Here is a 19,203-nt window from a genome sequence, read left to right as displayed (position 1 = left end):
TTAAAGGCATAGGCCCTAAGCCTGGCATTTTGTTTGTTTAAAATGATTTTAACAATTATTTTTAGTTGCGTGTGTTTGTAGGTATGTGTTCATGAGCGTAGGTGTCCCGGGAGGCCAGAGGCCTTGGCGCTGTAGTCATGGGTGTTTTTAGTCACCCCAGTAGGTGCTGGGGGCCAAACTCAGGCTCCCTGCAAGAGCAACAAGCGCTCGCTCTCACCACTACATCACTTCTGCAGAATTTAATATTTTTCTTTTTAAAACTGAGCAACATAGACTTATTATTAAGGAGAGTGAAACAGAGCTCCCAGAGCAGAAGGTTCTCCAAGGGAAGCTTTTTCAGTTGTTTGACTTTTGTTTCTTTATGATGACAGTGGTCCCCTCCCCCTCCCCCTGTCCTGTCTCTCTGCTATCTCACAGTAGACAGCTTTATTCTAAGCAATGATCTTCGTGTAGTTAGATCTCTTCCCTTGCACACATGCCCATGTATCTTCAGACACGTCTGTACCTTCACACCAGGTCTCCCTGTGTGACTCTAGCTGGCCTGGAACTGGAACTCACTAAGCAGAGATCTGTTTGCCTGCACTTCGGATTGGGAGGTCAGAGGCTTGTGCCAACTGGGCTTGGCTGTTTGTGTTTGAAACAGGGTCTCAAGCGTCCCAGGTTGCCCTTAAACTAAGTTTGTAACTGAGGAGAACTTGAACTTTTGGTCCTATCCTCTAATTCCTGAGGTCTAGACTTAGAGGCATCACCATAACTGGGTGATACGGTGCTGAGCGGGAACCCAGGGTCCTCACAGTGCTCCTTGAGCACTCTAGCCCTGGAGCTACGTCGCCAGCCTGGCCGTGACTTGCTCTTCAAGTGACGTCATCAGAGAGCCTGCTCCACCTGCCTCATTTGTGCTCAGCATCTGTGCTGCTCAGGCGGGGCCCACTGATGTTCTCCAGGAGTCCATGTCCACGGAAGATAGACACTTGTTACTCCCCACTGTTTGTTTTCCCAAGACAGGGTTTCTCTGTGTGGCCCTGGCTGTCCTGGAACTCACTCTGTAGACCACATGCCTTTGCCTCCTGCATGCTGGGATTAAAGATGTGAGCTATCACACCTGGCTTCACATTTTGTTTTACTTATTTTCCCCCTCCATAGTGTGTATGTGTATGTGTGTGTGTGTGTGTGTGTGTCTGTGTGTGTTTGTCTGTGTGTGTGTGTATATGTCTCTGTGTGTCTGTGTGTGTTTCTCTGTGTGTGTCTGTGTGTGTGTGTGTGTGTGTGTAGGACTGAGGACAACTTTGGGGAGTTGGTTCTTGCCTTCTGTCCTGTTGAACCAGGGTCATTCTGGCTTTCTGCCCTGCTTGCCACACAAGTGCTCTTGCTCTGGGAGCTGTCCACCCCAGCACTGTCGTCCTTTAAGGGTGGCTAGCTAGCTGAGGCTGTGGTGAGAGGCAAGAAGGCAGCCTAGTGTGGAAACCTGGCACAGCGCTCCACAGCAGCAGGTGTAGAGAGAACCTGAGGGTGTCATCCAGAGTTCCCCGACTCTGGGGTTGAATGGCATCCTGTTATTTCCACATGCCCGGTATTTCTACAGATGCTGTCCTTGAAGCCACTATCAACACACATTTTGACATTCTCTCAATTTACTGTAATTCTAAGTCAGGTGTTACATAAGAGAAGGACTGGCCAGCCTGGTGGTTTGTGCCTGTAACCCAGCACTCAGGAGGTTAAGGGGGAAGGATCAATAAATAGATCAAGGCCCACCTCAGCTACACAGTGAGTTCGAGGCTAGCCTGTGAACTCTGTTTGAAACCCCTGCTCTCCATCTTCCAAAAGGAAGGAAAGAAGGAAGGAGGGAAGGAAGGAAGGAGGAAAAGAAGGAAGGAAGACAGAAGATGGGGGGAGGTTAAGAGGGGAGGGGAGGCAATGGAGGTTCTGGGAGTCCGGGGGCAAAGACTATACCCTCCACGTGATAGAGGGTCACTTGGCAGGGTCATCACAAACAGTCTTTCAAGACAGGCAGGTTTCTTCAGGGAGAGCTCAGAAGGCCAGATGGGCCTGGGTTCTAGATATTCCTTAGCCTAGTTTCTGGGATCAGGATTGAGACTTTGGGTTCTTTTGGGTTCTCAGCATGCCTGAGGAACCCAGTGGTGAGATTCCCTGCAGAGCAGTTCTGGATGAGATCAGAGAAAGCTGGAGTGCCACCCTGCACGGAGATCAACATGTGTAGTTAAGGCTGTGCTCTTGGCCATGTGTTTTCAGAATCTGGAGTCCCCAGCAGCCATGGCTCCTGCCATGTCTGCCAGCAGCAGCTCCGACACCATCTCTGTTGAACCCAGCAGCTCTGGAAATCAAAGTATCATGGAGCCCATGGATACAGAAACTCAGGAAGACGCGAGGACGCTCGCCGATGGGAGAACCGGAAGCAGGAAGAAACCCCAAGCAGATGGGAAGATGCACGTGGATGGAAGGACTCAGGGAGACGGAGCACACGCTTCGCTGAGGACACAGGCAGGTGAGAAGGCACCGATGGACGTTGTGACCCCAGGAAGTGAAACACCACAGTCAGACAGGAGTTCACAGAAGGATTTGGTGACACAGAGAAGAGTGGATACACAGGTAGGACAGACGCAGGAAGGTGAGAGGTGGCGGCAAGACCCGAGAGACTCAAGAGTACAGGAAGAAGAGGAGACACAGGCAGCAGGCAGCATTTCCACAGCTTCTGAAACCGGATCAGAGCGGCCGTCTACGGCCAGCCTCAGCTCACAGCCAGGAGCCCTCACACTCTCACCATCAGAGTGCCCTAGAGAGCCACAGGCTATAGAATGCTTTGAGAAGAGCACAGAAGCATCTTGTGTCCAAGAAAAATCTGGCTTGATGCTTAGGTCTGAAGAGCCAGCCTTCAGAAGCCATGAGGGCACTCCGCTGGGCGCCCCGTTTGGGAGCTATACACACCCAACACAGTTGCCTCCTGAGGGGGACTCGAAGCATTTGGGAGGAGAAACACATCAAAGACCAGAGTGGTTAGATAAGGCCAAGCAAGAGGACAGCCTGTTTCAGTGCCCCGAGAAGGAGCAGCCCCAGGAAACGCTGCATGTGGATCTCCCTGGTGGACATTCAGCTGGCTTGAGTGAGGAGGCGCCCGGCACGCCTTCTCTGCCTGGAACCAGCCTAACCAACAGTCTGCAGGAGGGGCTTCCCAGCCCCGCAGCCTCTCAGCACATAAGTACAGATGTCCCCCTCTGCTCCGGGGACCAGGACGTGCCAAGTTCTACTCCCACTCTGCAACTGGGGCCAGGGTCCCCCACGCAGAGTCACCCACCGGAAGCCATGGCCACTGGCAGTGAGGGAGCCTGTGCCAAGGAGCCAGATGTGGACGGAAGGTCCTCAGGCACCCGGAGCTGTGACCCTGGCCTTATTGATTCCCTGAAAAACTACTTGCTTCTGCTGCTGAAGCTATCCAGTCCAGAGACAAGTGAAGCCAGGGCAGAGTCCCAGGAAGCGGCCGCCGCTGGAGGCTTAACTTCCTCCTCTACTCTGGTCCCCACCATGGAAGTGGCTGGGCTGAGTCCCAGGACGTCGAGGCGCATCCTGGACCGCGTGGAGAACAATCACTTACTGCAGAGTGCGCAGACCCTGTTGCTGAGCCCCTGCACCTCACGCCGCCTCACTGGCCTTCTGGACCGTGAGGTACAGGCTGGCCAGCAGGCCCTGGCTGCTGCCCAGTGCTCCCGGGGCCCGTGCCCCAGCCCCCTCAGCATCCCTGCCATTGTGGTGGGTGAGGAAGGATCTGCTCCTGGTGAGGGAGAGGATTCCAGGGAGAGGACTTCCCAGGAAAGTGACAAGAAGGGACTGCTAGGGGAGGTGGATGGGCAAACAGCAGAGAACAGAACCCAGGAGCCCCGCCAAGAAGATGAAATTCCAGGGGAGGCTTTGACCGGTCTCCCTGCAGCTACGCCTGAGGAACTAGCGCTAGGGGCCCGCAGGAAGAGGTTCCTCCCTAAGGTCAGAGCAGATGGAGAGGCGAACAAGACTGAAGAAAGGGAGAGCCCCACAGTTTCCCCCCGGGGACCCCGGAAAGGCCTGACACCTGGCTCTCCAGGGACTCCAGGGCGGGAGAGACGCTCGCCTACCCAGGCTCGAAAAGCCAGCATGTTAGAGGTGCCTGGGACAGAAGAAGAGCCCACAACGGGAGACTTGGTCTCCAGATCCAAAGCCAGTGGCCTGGACTCAGAGCCTGCAGTGGATGAAGAGAAGCAGGAGGCTCTGGCCAAGCCAAGGAAAGCTAAAGACCTGCTAAAAGGTGAGTTTCAGGAGGGGAGGGTGGGAAGCTGCAGTGAACAAAGGACCCCCTACTGTGTGCACCACCCCAGGAGGGGGTACGCCCCTGACAGGAGGCAGTAGTTCTTTAGGAACAGCACTTCAGAAGCTATTAGAAAGGCCTGGTGCTTCCTTCCCCAGGAAGGAAGATGGTGGCAGCAGCTGTGGCACTGTGAGGGGTAAAGGCCTGTGAGAGATCTAGTGATAGGGGTGAGCTATGTGGGGACTTCTTTGCTCCCAGCATTCCAGAAACTAAGGCAGGAGACTGAAAGTTCAAGGTCAGCCTGGGCTACATAGGGAGAGCCTGTGTGAAAACCAAATCAGACAACAAAGCTTGCAAAGAAAGACACAGCTCAGCAAGCCTGGGCTTCAGGGCCCTTCTGGGCCCACGGCCATCTCTCCCTTTATAGATTTGTTCTGTGGTTATCCCACGGTCAAGAAAAGACTCAAAAGCAGGTTCACAGAGATAACAGCAGCAAATGCAAAAGCCTTTTTTGACCGCTTGTCACTGTTGATATGCTTAGCCTATGTCCCTGTGTCCTGTCTCCCTGCCTCCAGCCCTGGTTCAGATGTGTGCCCTCAGGGCAAGGGCATGGCTGGGTTTATGATGTGCTTGCTGTTTTTTCTCAGGCCTAAGGATACCCAGGGATGCATGCAATGGGTGTGGCCAGAGAGGGCAAGGGTGGTAGGGATCTTCATCTCCACTCTCTGCAGTGCGGCTTTCTGTCTTGTGACAGATCTCCTGTTCTCAGCCCCACAGGTGATCCGGAAAATTCGTGTGGAACAGTTTCCAGATTCTTCTGGCAGTCTGAAGCTTTGGTGCCAGTTTTTCAACATTGTTAGTGACTCGGTCTTGACATGGGCGAAGGACCAGCACCTGGTGGGCGAAGTAAGCAGGAGGTAAGCTGTCTGGAGAGCACGGACCCCTGACTGGGCGCCCCAGGGACAGTCATGTTGGGGACCAATGTCTTGAACCCGCCCCTCATTTTGTCCTCACACTAGTCCCAGTGAGTGAGTCTCTTATTTCATGTGGAGATCAGAACACTGAAACTCAGAGGTCTTAAATCATGGGTCTCAAGTCGCACTGCAAGTAAGCGTCACCTGTGTGACTGAGGACCAGTTTCTGACCTGGAACCTCTCACCACCTTCCCAGGGCTCCCAGAGCCTGGGTTCCCAGCAGCCTGTGAGAGTTGGGTTGAAGGCCCTGGGTGACCCTCACGAGAAGGGTCTCCGCTCTCTGCAGTGCAGGGGACGAGGGGCCAGCGGCCTTGGCCATCGTGCAGGCGTCTCCCATGGACTGTGGTGTATATCGCTGTACCATCCAAAACGAGCACGGCTCAGCATCCACTGACTTCCGCCTCAGCCCCGAGGGTGAGTGTTCTGTGGATCTCAGCAGGCCTGGCCTTGGCTGTGGGAAGCAGCACTGTGCTGTGCGGGGGTGGGGGTGGGTGGGGGGATGGACAGACGAATGGGACTCTGCCAGGACAGACAGCCTGAAGACAGCAGCACTCTCTTTTTCTCCACATAGTATTGTCCGGCTTCATCTCCAGAGAGGAAGGTGAAGGTATGTTGGCCCTCTGGTAGAGCAGCAAGTCTTCATCCCCGGGCCCGCCCTTTGCAGGGTTTCTGTCCTTAGGGGCTTACGATCTTTCCTAAATCTGCATGCTGTTCCTCTTTGTCTCCAGCTTAAGATATGGCTTGTGAGGGATGATGGAGGACTGGTGTTTCTAAAGATTGTGGAGGAAGATGAGCTGGGGTGGGGGTGGGGCACTTATCAGGAGTCAATGCAGCCCTCTGTCCTCTTCAGGGTCCTTGAAGGGCAGGACACCACCATGACCAAGACCCAGAATTTCTCACAGTGCTCTGTGGACTTTGGCATTAGAGTCACAGATAGTCTGCTGTGAGCCCAGCAGCTTCTCAGCTCCTTGTGCAAGCATCCTGAATGTCTAGGAAAGAAGTACGCATTTTCCACAGCTCTTCAGAGTCTGTGAGATATATACCCTCAAGTTGGCTGTTGGTTTCAGAGCATTTTACCATGTAGCCCTAGCTGCCCTGGAACTCATTATGTAGATCTGGTTGGTCTCAAACTCACAGAGATCTGCCTGCCTCTGCTTCCTAAATGCTGAGATTAAATGTGTGTGCCACCGTGCCTGGCTGCCCCCAACATTTGACAAGCACTTCATGGGTTTGCCTATTGGAGGAGAGTCTGCTGTAAAGTCCCTGTGTTCAGTTGTCTGGTAGCATTTAATTTCTATCACACTGAACCCACATCTGGGCTAGGTATGGAGGTGCATGCCTGTAATCCCAGCACTTTCAGCCAGAGTCTAGAGAATTATGATAGATTTCAGGCCAGCATGATCAGCATAGTGAATTCCAACCCATCCTGGACTATAGAGCGGGACTCTGTCTCAACCACAACAAAATCAAAGAAACTAAAACCTCAACCAAGTCAAGAACCTAGGAATTCTTTAATATCACCCAATGTCCACTTTCCCAGTTGTGTCTGTGTGTCTGTTTGAGTCAGGAGCCACTAGTTCATTTGTCTGATACAGCTCCTGTGTGGTCTAATATGTTACTGTTCCTCCCACCTCGTTTGTTTTCTCTCTTACCATTTATTTGTCGAAGTCACTTAATACATAGAATTTCTCTTTGTGTGTGCATTTACATGTGAATAAGTCCTTGTACATGTGTGTGTTTACATGTAAGTACTTGTACATGGATGTATGTGTTTACATTCAAGGTCCTTGTACATGTGTGTGTGTTTAATACAAGTAGGTCCTTGTACATGTGTGTGTGTGTGTTTACATGTGAGCAGGTCCTTGTACATGTGTATGTGTTTATATGTGAGTAGGTACTTTTACATGGGTATATGTGTTTACATGCAAATAGGTCCTTGTACATGTGTGTGTGTGTGTTTACATGTGAGTAGGTACTTGTACATGTGTGTGTTTACATGTGAGTAGGTTCTTGTGTGTGTGTGTGTGTGTGTGTGTGTGTATAGATGCTCATGATCAACCTTAATGAGTACTGCTCCTCAGGAGAATCGCTCTTTTTGAGACAAGCTCACTCACTGAGACCTGGGGCCATTCAATTCGGCAAACCCCAAGGCTCTTCCTGTCTCTGTGTCTCCAGTGCTAGGATTTAGTAGTGCACCATGACTGGTGACTGAGGTCAGTCCCTCCTGCTTTAGTGGCAAGCACTTAATGGACTGAGCCATCTTCCCAGGCCCCGTGGAACTTCTCATAGCCTAGCTTTTGTCCACTCTATGCTCACAGACCCAGTCCTTCCATCCACATGCTTCTTCCAAACTGATAATTAGAGTAGGAAGTTGCTTCAGATATAGGGATAATGCTTTTGGTTTGCTTATTTTTATTTATTTATTTATTTATTTATTTTGTTTTTCTTGGCCAGAGTAATCCACAGACTGGATGTAGTGTTACATGTCTATAACCCTAACCCCTGGGAGGCTGAGGCAGGAGGGTTATGAGTTTGCCTGGGTGCTATGGTGAGCCACTGTCTCCAAAACCAATGACAAACGGAGGCGGTGGTCCGAGGCACACTGCGTATTTCCTTCTTGTCCCACCCAGAGGCAGCAGTGTCACCTCTACCACTCTTAGCAATGCCGTCTGCACACTGAGTTCAGCAAGTCTTTGTAAAGTTAAAAAATCTCTTCCCCAGCCCGCTTTGTCATATGCAGTGACGCAGTGGTCACTGCCTATTGCCCGGGCCCACCGTCACTTTGGCAGCTCTACCATGGAGGTATGCAATCCCACCATTCCGTTTGCACTCACTGAGAACACATCAGCACCATGAGCACCGGTTGCCTTGACACAAACATTCTAAGAGAAGACGAAAGTGAAGCACTTGCTTTCCCTGCACCAACTACCTTCAGAACAATTAGCTTATCTCCTGGAGGCCTCTAAGGTGACTAGTGAGGCTTGATTCTTTTTCTAGAAACACTGGGAGGTTTTGTTGTTTTTTTTTTTTTTCAATTACCGTTATGAACTAGTAGGCTTTTAGCATATTTGATATGTTCAGTACCTTATACTAATCACTCTCTTTTTTGCTAAAGCGTCTTCACTCTTGGCCAAATGAAATCCCTTCAGTGGGCTCTTAAGCTCTTTTGACAAGCCTCCAGCAGGATGCATTGTTGTCTTAGAGTGGCGGGGATTGAACCCGGGGCCTGGCATATGCTGATCAAGTCATTCCCACTGAGCTGCCTCTCTAAACCCCCTTTTCTTACCTTTTATTTTGAGACGGAGTTGCCTACACTAGCCTCAAGTTCACCCGCAGTAGCCCAGGCAGGCCTTGGCCCTGTGTTCCTGCTTCAGCCTTCAAGTACTTAGGATGAAAGGCCTGGCTTCCCAGGAGTTGATGGCCACTTCCTTGTATCCTGGTGCCTTATGGGTTGGATCTATCCCACAGACTTCCTGTTGAGCCCATCATTTCTTCAGGGAGCTCTGCTTCTGTTTTCTGGAAAATGGTGCCTAGGAGGCACTGATTTATTTCCTCAGACCACTTCATTGTAGGAGGTAATTCTGGTAATCCGTGTTGACTGCAAAAGTGATAGGAGACACAGGCCTTCTGCAGGCATGTACTGAGTGTTCGCAGTATCATGGCCACCATAGGAACACTGTTAAGTGGTAGGAGTTCACTCAGATAGCTTCTGCCCCAACCACCCTACTGTGTGACAGGGAAAGCACCCTACTGTGTGAAAGGTGTCTCAGAGTTTTGCATCCCAAGAACAATCTCAGATTAAAAAGTGGGTGCAGTGGATGAACGGCACAGGGACTGTCTGAGCCCTTCCTTCCTATGGACCCTGCATCTCCGGAGGGAGATGCGAGTTCCCATGTTTCTCCTGTTCCCTCTCAGTTGGAGAAGAGATTGAGATGACCCCCATGGTGTTTGCTAAGGGTCTGGCTGACTCTGGCTGCTGGGGGGACAAGCTCTTTGGGCGATTGGTGAGCGAGGAACTGCGAGGGGGTGGACATGGCCTTCAGAAGGCGTCCCGGGCCAAGGTCATCTATGGGCTGGAACCCATCTTCGAATCCGGCCGCACGTGCATCATCAAGGTATCCAGTCTGCTTGTGTTCGGACCCAGCAATGAGACTTCTCTTCTGGGCAGAAACTATGACGTCACTATCCAGGTACTGCCCCACCCGCCTTACCTCACGCTCCTTCCCACCTCTTCCTGCCCCTTCTCTGTACTCTACTACCTCTTCCCTTCCCCATCTGGCTTCTTCTGGGCTCCCCGTGTGGAGATAGAAGCCACCTCCATTTCAAGCTTATGAAGCTTCTAGTGTGGGTTCAAGGACTGGCTGAGAGGTAGCTGTGAATCCAGACCTTTGACCTCAGAGAACTTTATAGAGTCTCGAACCATTTGGAACCTCCTTTTCAAATTCCTGTGTGTGTGTGCATGCATGTGTGCCCATGCAGAAGACAGAGGAGGATACTGGGGTCCTGCTGTCACTCTTTGATCTATTCACTCGAAACAGGATCTCTTACTGAACGTGCAGCCGGGCTGGTGACCTGTGAGCCCTGGCAACCTGGGTACAGGATTGCACATAGCTGAGGCAGACTTTTTACATGGGTCCCTGGGATTTAAACTCGTGTCTTCATGCTTGTGCAACAAACTCTCTCACCCACTGAACACTTTACCTTTTTCTGTGTAGTTCTTGCTTGTCTCGAATTTTCTGTGTAGACCAGGCTGATCTTACACTCACAGAGATCCACCTGCCTCTGCCTCTCAAATGCTGAGATTAAAGGCATGTGCTACCACACCCAATTTCATGTTTTTAAAATGTGTATATGACACCAAGAAAAGGGTGTCCGATCCCCTGGGCCTGGCTGTTAGGTGCCGTGTGAACCTGGGAATCAAAGCTAGGTCCTCTGGAAGACTAGAAAACCACTGAGCTGATCTGTCTCTCCATGCCCCAAATTACCGTTTTTTGTAGCAGAAACCTTTCTCCCTTGTCAAATAACTCACTGAAGTCTTATTATGTGACATAAAAGAGAGTAATGGGGGGGGGCAGTCTGCCCCAGCTCTGCAGAGGGGCCCTTGGGCAGCATTCCCTAGGATTAAAGATCCAGTCAACCCAGCCCAGAAGCCACTTTGAAAACCCAAATTTGACAAAAATCCCACAGTCCATCGTTATTCAGAAGAGAGCATTAGGCCCAGAGAGGCAAGCCTGAACGTGAGTCCCGCTCTGCAGTGGCCTGGAATCCTCCCTGCAGTCCCCGGCAGGAGCCTATTCTCCCAGACAGGCACACCAGACAACTGGGAGCTTCCTGATGATGAGATTTGGTTTCTTCTAATCCACAGGGATGCAAGATTCAGAACATGAGCAGGGAGTACTGCAAAATCTTTGCGGCTGAAGCACGGGCGGCCTCTGGCTTCGGGGAGGTGCCCGAGTGAGTATAACAAGGGGGGGGGGGCATGTGTAGCATGAAAAGGCCTCCCAGCGCCTCCTGGGTCGCGTCCAGGTTCCGATGGCCTCACAGCCACCCCACACCCAGCTCTGTGATCCCACGTTTGGAAGTAACAAAAGATCACTATTCACTTTAGAAAGTCTCTCCCCCTAACGCTCCCCCCCCCCCCCCCGCAGCCCTCCCCTTCCTTCCCATCACCTTTAGTCCAGATTTTGCCTGTCACGGGGCTTCGGCTGCAGGTTCTCGGGTGGATACTACGCGGCTGGATAAGATTCGGATGGGGCGGGTGGGCAGTGTGGACGTTAGCGCTAGCGTGAGCTGTAGATGCCTGTGTGTGCCTGGTCTCCCGCTGGCGTCAAACCTGGCTGACGCCCCTTGAGTCCTTCTTGCAGGTGTCCTTTCTGTCTGCACACACTTTCCTCAGCCCTCATCCAAACACAGGCGGCCCCAGGACGCACCAGGGTTTAACTTTAGTCCTACCGACCACAGAGAATGGGCCCGACTCTCAAGTCAGTGGCCATTTCCTCTCCTCCCTCTGTCCTTCATACTCAGAGCTAAGAACTCTTTTCGGGAAGGTCCCTTCTTTCAGGTAAAGCCAGGGCGTTCTCGGCTGCTCTTCCCACTCACCGCAGGGTGCACTGTCCTTAGGATCATCCCACTGTACTTGATCTACCGGCCTGCAAACAGTATACCGTACGCCACCCTGGAGGAGGATCTGGGCAAGCCCCTGCACACTTACTGCTCCAGGCAGTGGGGCTGCGCTGGGGCCCCAGCAGCAGCCTGCAGCTCCGAGGCCATGCAGAAATGCCAAACCTTCCAGCACTGGCTGCATCAGTGGACGAACGGCAGCTTCCTTGTCACAGATCTGGCAGGTATGAGGGTGCGTGACGTGGAAGCATGTGGAGAAGGTGGAGCACAGAGCGTGCTCACGTGCTCGCTCGCTCGCTTGCTCACGGAGCACATATTATCCTGTGTGTCTCACCAGGGTCTCGTGTCTAAGGTGGACAGAGGCTAGTCTGCATGCTTTCCTTAGGTACGCCATGGCTTCACATAGCCAGTGATGGAGCTACGATTGAAGGCGTCCAGACACACTGAAAATTTAAGATTTCTTTTGTTTTAGATTTCACATTTTTTTATTATGCAAAGTTACATAAAATAGTTTTGATTTTATGTATATGAGTGCACTATTGCTCTCCTCAGACACACCAGAAGAGGGCATCAGATCCCATTACAGATGGTTGTAAGCCACCATATGGTTGGTGAGAATTGAACTCAGGACCTCTGGAAGAGCAGTCAGTGGTCTTAACCGCTGAGCTATCTTTCCAGCCCCAAATTGTTTTAATTTTTAGGACATGTCTTGCTATATAACCCCAGCTGGCCTGAAACTTAATATGTAGACTAGATTGGCCTCTGTCCCCAAGCACTGGGTGTCCCCAGTTCCCCAGTCCCTGTTCCCAGCTGCATTTAAAGAAGTACAGTTCAGGCTGCTTACAATTTAAAACGAAGTTGTTTTCTAGAGCACCTCATGGAATCCAATTCAAAGTCCACCACGGCCAGCTTTCCCGAGCCCCCTTTGCCTGACACCTTCCTTGCTCTCGAATTTCTCACCCCTAAACATCCCGAATTCTCTACTACCATAGATCAAAGGCTTTAGTGCCCTTCACGGTGCTGCATGCATCTAACCACGAAATCATGAAGCCAAAGCAGAAGGATCTTGAGTTTGCTGTCAGCTAGGACAACAAGTGAGACTCCCTCGCAAACACAGACAAATTGGTGTCCCAGCACTCTGGAAGTAGAAACAGAAAGATCAGGGGTTTGTGGTCATCTTTGGCTACATAGTGAATTTGAAGTTACCCTGGGCTACCTGAGGTGTGTGTGTGTGTGTGTGTATGTGCGCGCACGCGCGCCTGGATTAACTCACAGCACACACATCCTAGCACTCGGGAAACTGAACCAGGAAATTAGCCTGAGCTACACAGTAAGACCCTCTTGTGAACAATCAACACCAAAGCTCAAGTGGGTCAAGTCATTCAGTCTCTCTGGGCTGGAGTTGCCTTTCCTCCTCTCAAATGGTCTTTAGAGCGCTCAGACCCTACATTTGGGAAGGCCTCTTGTAAATTAACATGCCATGCAAGTATAAGAGAGCTCTTTCCCCTGTCCACATTGTGCCAGGCTGTGTTCTCCAAGGCCGCCTTTACCTAGAAGGCTCCCTGGTTCTTAGAGCATGTGCCGTCCTCAGGAGAGTGTGAGGGTGTGTTACTCAGTGTTGTGTCTCTGCTAGCCTCACTCCTGCCTCTCTGTCCTGGATGGATGGCTACCCAGTTAGGAGGAAGGAGAAAGTTTGAGTCCGGAGCCCAAGGATAATATATCACAGGCTGGTCTGACCTCTACAGGGCGGGCTTGCATAGTTGCCTGCAGGAAGTTCCTTTCTCAGGTGACTTGTGCTGGAGACACAGGGTCCTGGGAGCTGCCAGGCTGGTGTCAACCCCTACTTTCTCCCCAGGGGCTGACTGGAAGATGACTGATGTACAGATTGCTACCAAACTTCGAGGGTGAGTGTTTCTTGAGGCTAGAATGTCATAGAGTCTTTTCGGGGTACCCCAACTCCTAATGACTCTTCATTCCTGAAGTGCTGGGCCTGGGCCTGGGTCTGCATAACACCAGTCACGTGAACCTGTGGCCATATGGCAACTGGCAACACCCCGGGGACACTGAGCCTTCCTAACCTATACCCCTGACATGCCCACACAAAAGGTTTCCTGCAATCCGGGATCCTCTCTCACTTCCTTCCTCTCTGAGAAAGTTACAGAAGATGATACACACACACACACACACACACACACACACACACACACACACAAACACACACACACATGAGCAAGGGTCCTGCAGCTACAGCCAGGTAGGGATGGGGCTCGGGGGCAGATTATAGAAATTTACATCTCAAAGAATGGTCCATCTGATGAATCCTATGTATATATCAGGATATAATGAACCTGTTCTAAATTTGGGTTTGGGAGGAAGCCACCTGAGGTAGCATTCTGTCACGACACTCAGACGACAGCCACCCAAGGCCAGCTACCACGGGCCTGTGGCACAGTAGGGCCCACTCAGCTCTTATGTTTGGCTGCAGATACCAAGGACTCAAGGAGAGCTGTTTTCCTGCCCTGCTGGACCAGTTTGCCTCTTCCCACCAGTGTAACACCTACTGTGAGATGCTGGGGCTGAAACCACTCAAGGGCCCTGAGGCTGCCCACCCTCAAGCCAAGGCCAAAGGCTCCAAAAGTCCATCTGCCGGCAGAAAAGGCTCGCAGCTGAGTCCTCAGCCCCAGAAAAAAGGCCTCCCCAGTCCTCAGGGCTCCAGGAAGAGCACTCCAAGCTCCAAGGCCTCGCCTCAGGCCTCCCAGGCAGCCGCTGCTCAGTTACTGGGACAGCTCCCTGCCCAAGACAGGAGCTCCAAGGCCCAGGGCATGCGGTAGCCCCACCAGGAGGCTGGGGGCCTCTCCCAAGAACAGACTAACCAGGAAGCAGCTTGAACCAGATGGAGACATTTTCAATTCAGGACTAACCAGAGAAGGTGCCCAAAGGAGGCACACCTTGGGGACCTCTCTGAGTGGTTTCACCTCATTGGAAGGCTTTGGGCACATGACCTATTGGCCTCTTCTACTCTCATTATCACCCAGGGCTTCCAGGCCCCAAGTGGGCCCCACCTCCAAGTGCCTGGTGGCCTAGGCCCTCACTTAAGTTTACACTTGCCACAGCTGGGGGCTCCTGAGTCCTCCACGTGAGTTCTGCACTCTGACCCCCTGCCCCAGCCACCACACAAGCAAACGGTGCACTCTGGGGCGGGCGGGCGGCCGGCATTCACCTTTTTGTCCCCCTTTATCCTGGCTCTCTCCCTGTCCTCAGGGCACTAGACTTCCTGTGGGGTCTAGCCTTGTGCCTCTCAGGGTTTCATCTCCTTTCAGCATCTTTGCCTCATTCATCATAGTTTATCCTCTACTAACCTGTCATGAGTCCCCGGGCCCCAGAACCCTCTGGAGCCCGTCACGTCTTTGTGCAGTGTTTTTTTTTTTTTTTTTTTTTTTTTTTTTTTTTTTTTTGATGGTACATGTTCTTGTCACTCTGCACTTGTTTCCCATGCTGCCTAGCACTCATGCCCATCCCCCATCCCGGTTTTGAACCCAATTCGGCCTGCTACCCGGCCTTCACCTGCTTTTGCTTGTCCTTTTGTCCAAGGGCTCCTTCCAGCTGACCCTGCACCCCACCCACCAAAGTCTGGGTGAAGAACAGCCTGTCTGGCTTCACTCTACCCTGGTGCCCTCTCCCCTGATCTCCCAGGTTCTCTGCTCAGGAGGACGGCTGTTGGGGCAGGGGATTGACTTTGAGGTGCCTTGTGCTCTGTTCTAAAAGGAGCAAGGTTGCAGTAAATGTCACATCTCTGTCCTCAAGAGCTAGAAGACTGGGACTCTTCCTCATGTGTGTGGACGGGTGTGGGGGGCACAGGGTGTTCCTGGAAGGTTGCTCTCCATCCACACTCTTGTGTAGAGAAGGATATCTTTTTGCCTACCTCCAACCATTTGCTCTTGATCCTGGGGCTCAGCTCTAGCTGCTCAGGTGTGGGTTCCCAGGGAATTTGTGTGCTGGGTCCAGCACCTGGGCCCTTTCTAGATACCCCTCCTTGAGACCTAGGATGGGGTAGGTCTGGAGCTAGCCTGCTCCCCTTGCTATGCAATAAAGGCAGCAACTGTGTGTCCTGTTCATTGCCCTCATGTGGTGTGATTATTGATTAAGAAAGGTCAGGCTGGCTCTCTGTAGTCCCTGGGCCTGGGCCAACATGGGTCTGATTTTGACTCATAGCCTGAGGTTCAGTCTCAACTGTCCATGGCTACAAGCAGACAGCCAGCGCTGCGGTGCAACTGGGCCCATGCATGGCTCCTGCCCTGCAGCAGCAGGGTGTCTGAGAACCCAATCCCTGAGGAATTAAGTTTAGAAGAGGAACTGAAAGGAAGGGACCCAAGAAGGAAGAATAGAACTAGGTGGCTGCACTGCTGCAGCCACCACCGCAGGAGAAGGCCGGCAGGAGAGCATCTTCCTTCCACCTACCTGCTGGTCCTTCCTCCTTCTCCGCAGTGCTCATGACCTGCCCTCTTCCACCCTGCCCCGCCCAGGGCCTTCCTTTGATTGACACTTAACCTTCCAGGAGGATGCTTCTAACTTCTACTTTCTCTCTGCTCAGGTGACTCCCCACATTTTCTTCTTCCCCCAGTGTGCCCCCACTTATACCAGCCTGAGAATCCACTGAGAGTTGGGTCATTCTTATGCATCAATCATTCAGCCAATAAACCCTGTCTTAGTCAGGGTTTCTATTCCTACACAAACATCATGATCAAGAAGCAAGTTGGGGAGGAAAGGGTTTATTCAGCTTACACTTCTGCGTTGCTGTTCATCACAAAAGGAAGTCAGGACTGGAACTCAAGCAGGTTAGGAAGCAGGAGCTGATGCAGAGGCCATGGAGGGATGTTCCTCACTGGCTGGCTTCCCCTGGCTTGCTCAGCCTGCTCTCTTATAGAACCCAAGAGCAACAGCCCAGGGATGGCACCACCCACAAGGGGCCCTCCCCACCTTGATCACTAATTGAGAAAATGCCTCATAGTTGGATCTCATGGAGGCACTTCCCCAACTGAAACTCCTTTCTCTGTGATAACTCCGGCCTGTGTCGAGTTGACACACAAAACCAGCCAGTACAGACCCTAAGCACCTGCTGTATGCCAAAGCCCAAATGGGCAGCTTTTGAAAGACAATATCCATCATTCAGGGAGAGAATGTATATCTTTAAGGATGTGGATCTTAAGCATCAGAAACTATAACTTGGACCGACTTAATCATGAAAATGGTTTCCTGAGAAGGACGTTGGGCTAGCTCACTCACAGAACCAAACTCACTTCCCCAGTTAGTTGAACAGTTAGCTTTGGGGAAGGCTGGAGCCTAGGAAGCTCCCAGTAGCTGTTGCCACTACTAGTAGGTCCCTTGACCAAAATTCAAATTCTAAGCAAGACAATCTGGCCTGGGATTCGGGGACTCATAGGGTGTGAGGGAAGCAGTATTCTAAAAGTCGAGGATTATTTTTGAAACAGCATCTTAGGTAGCCCAGGCTAGCTTCAAACTCACTATATATGGTAGTAGTTGAGAGGCTGGCTCTGAACTCCTGATCCTCTTGCCCTGGCCTCCAAAGTACTGGTATCACACGAATATACTCCCACACCCAGGCTAAGAGGGTGATTCTTCTCATAGGAATGGAGAGGAGAGGGCAGAAGGGACTGGGTGGGCAAGGCTGAGAGATACCCACTGATGCAGACACAAAGGCTTCTTCCTCTCCATTCCCACATTCAGCCCAAATCAGTTCCCTGCTTAAAGAGGTCCATACCCAATACCCAACTACTAAGTGTAATGGTAACAAAGAGGCTGCCTTTTGCGGAAGTCAGGAGCCACAGTTTGATTTTTCAGTTTAGTCATAATCTCACTTTTAAATCCTGTACTCTGTGAACTAACTGGTAAGATTATCCAAATTCAACCAAAATTATAGAACCTCTGGGATTTTGGCCTCTTAGACTCAGTTCTTAAGTCTGGCCGCTTAGGAGTCTTGCCTGAGCCAGGCGGTGGTGGCGCACGCCTGTAATCCCAGCACTCTGGGAGGCAGAGGCAGGTGGATTTCTGAGTTCCCAGCCTGGTCTACAGAGTGAGTTCCAGGACAGGCAGGGCTATACAGAGAAACCCTGTCTCGAAAAAAACCAAAAAAAAAAAAAAAAAAAAACCCAAAAAAACCAAACCAAAACACCCTCCCCCCCCCAAAAAAGGAGTCTTGCCTTTATGACGGGACCTTCTGCTGGACATCAGAGTGCCAGAAGCACCTCAGGAACCTCCAGCCTCATCTCTATTCCTGCCCTGTGTGATATGGTAGCTAGCTTACTTTGTCCTGTAGAGCTCCTGCTAGCTGTGTCTTTTAACACAGTGCTCAGGGTATAAGGACCCCGAATGGCAGACAACTGCTTGGCTTTCAGTTGGACCATTATCTTCCTTGGGGACCTTGTGGCCATCCTGAGAGGATTTTCTCAGAAGCATACTAGTTACTTGTTGCCCAACACTTCACTTAGTTTCAGATTCTGGACACTCCATATTTTTCTTGATAAGGCTTAACCCTAAGCTCTCTAGGGCTGCCTGTCACAAGCTCTGTGTAATTTCTCAGTGTGCCACAGACAGCACTGTTGGATCTGGAAACCTGGTAGCAGATCTAACCATATCAGTGGTTTTCCAGACTGGGGGCCTTGCACTTACTTTTTCCCAGACGAGACCTGGCAGCCTTCTTGATCCATCAGTCAAAAACTGGGCCTTAATAGCAAGAAGTTTGATCCACAGTACAAAGGGACTAAAAAGGACTATCCTGACCTCAACAGACATTTACATCAAAACGTTCTCAAGGAGTGAGTGTCTGCTGCTTGCATTTTCAAGTCATGTATCACTATCTCTGACATGCAAGCACACGTGTATATATCGTATGTTGTATTAAAGCATCTGGGGAAACTGCTGATTTCCTCGTCCTTCTGAGCCCCTGTCTTACAAATCACAGATGTAACACAAATCTCTTGGGAGTGTTGGAAGGAAGTCTTGAAGCATGTATCTTGTTGTAAGAACAAGGGCTTCCTTCAAAGTCCTGGCTCATTCTGCACCCCTTCGGTGGTTTGAAAGGAAATAGCCCTCATAGGCTCAAAGGGATTAGGGCACTATCAGGAAGCAGGGCCTTGTTGAAAGAAGTGTGTCACCGAGGGGATGGGCATTGAGGTCTCAGAAGCTCAAGCCAGGCCTAGAGGCTGATTGTCTCTTCCTGTGGATCCAGATGTAGAGAAATACTTCTCTAGCACCATGTCTGTCTACATGCCACCATGCTTCCTGCTGTGATGATAATGGACTGAACCTCTGAAACTGTAAGCCAGGCCAGTTAAATGTTTTCCTTTAGAAGAGTTGCTGTGGTCATGGTGTCTCTTCACAGCAATAGAAACCTAAGTAAGACAACCCTAGAGGCACCCGCTAGGTATCTGCTAGGTGGTCTTAGCCCTGGGTCATCACCGTGGAGAGACTGTGTTAGGCTCAAGGACTCTGTTGACTGAATGGCCTTGTCTCAGTAAATCTTCCCAGGGCAGAGTCTGGGTCCCTAGTTTTGTACCTGGAGTGGAATGTGGCAGCCTTCTTGATTCCATTCCCAGGAAGTAGAACCTCCACGGTAAACTCTCCTCAGTAGTTTTAAGTGAGAAAGGCGAAGTAGATTATGAGCTGTGCTTACCCAGAAGGCTAACGCTCCCCTGCAGAGAGGACTTGAGCAAGGGAAGCCAAGTTACCGGCTTCTAAGTCAGTGGGCTTAGAACAACACAGACAAGCCTGGCTTTAGATCCTGCTGCGTTCCCAGCTATG

At 51.3% G+C, this 19,203-nt stretch overlaps 1 protein-coding gene across 1 annotated transcript in view; it reads left to right on the top strand.

Annotated features, from left to right (window-relative positions):
• The window catches only part of Alpk3 (alpha kinase 3), a 47,043-nt gene extending 31,545 nt beyond the window's left edge, over positions 1–15,498 (top strand). The window contains exons 5-13 of the mRNA XM_052159726.1: positions 2,251–4,291; positions 5,061–5,208; positions 5,552–5,679; positions 5,837–5,872; positions 9,181–9,455; positions 10,631–10,719; positions 11,386–11,609; positions 13,241–13,289; positions 13,871–15,498. Of these exons, the coding sequence (XP_052015686.1) occupies positions 2,251–4,291; positions 5,061–5,208; positions 5,552–5,679; positions 5,837–5,872; positions 9,181–9,455; positions 10,631–10,719; positions 11,386–11,609; positions 13,241–13,289; positions 13,871–14,216 (3,336 nt within the window). The 3' untranslated portion in view covers positions 14,217–15,498. The remainder of the gene's footprint in view (positions 1–2,250; positions 4,292–5,060; positions 5,209–5,551; positions 5,680–5,836; positions 5,873–9,180; positions 9,456–10,630; positions 10,720–11,385; positions 11,610–13,240; positions 13,290–13,870) is intronic.
• Positions 15,499–19,203: the final 3,705 nt, after the last annotated feature.

Source organism: Apodemus sylvaticus, chromosome 1 (assembly GCF_947179515.1).
Source record: "Apodemus sylvaticus chromosome 1, mApoSyl1.1, whole genome shotgun sequence".
NCBI lineage: Eukaryota > Metazoa > Chordata > Mammalia > Rodentia > Muridae > Apodemus > Apodemus sylvaticus.
Note: the sequence above shows the minus strand (reverse complement) of the source record. Positions and strands in the feature narration are given on the sequence as shown.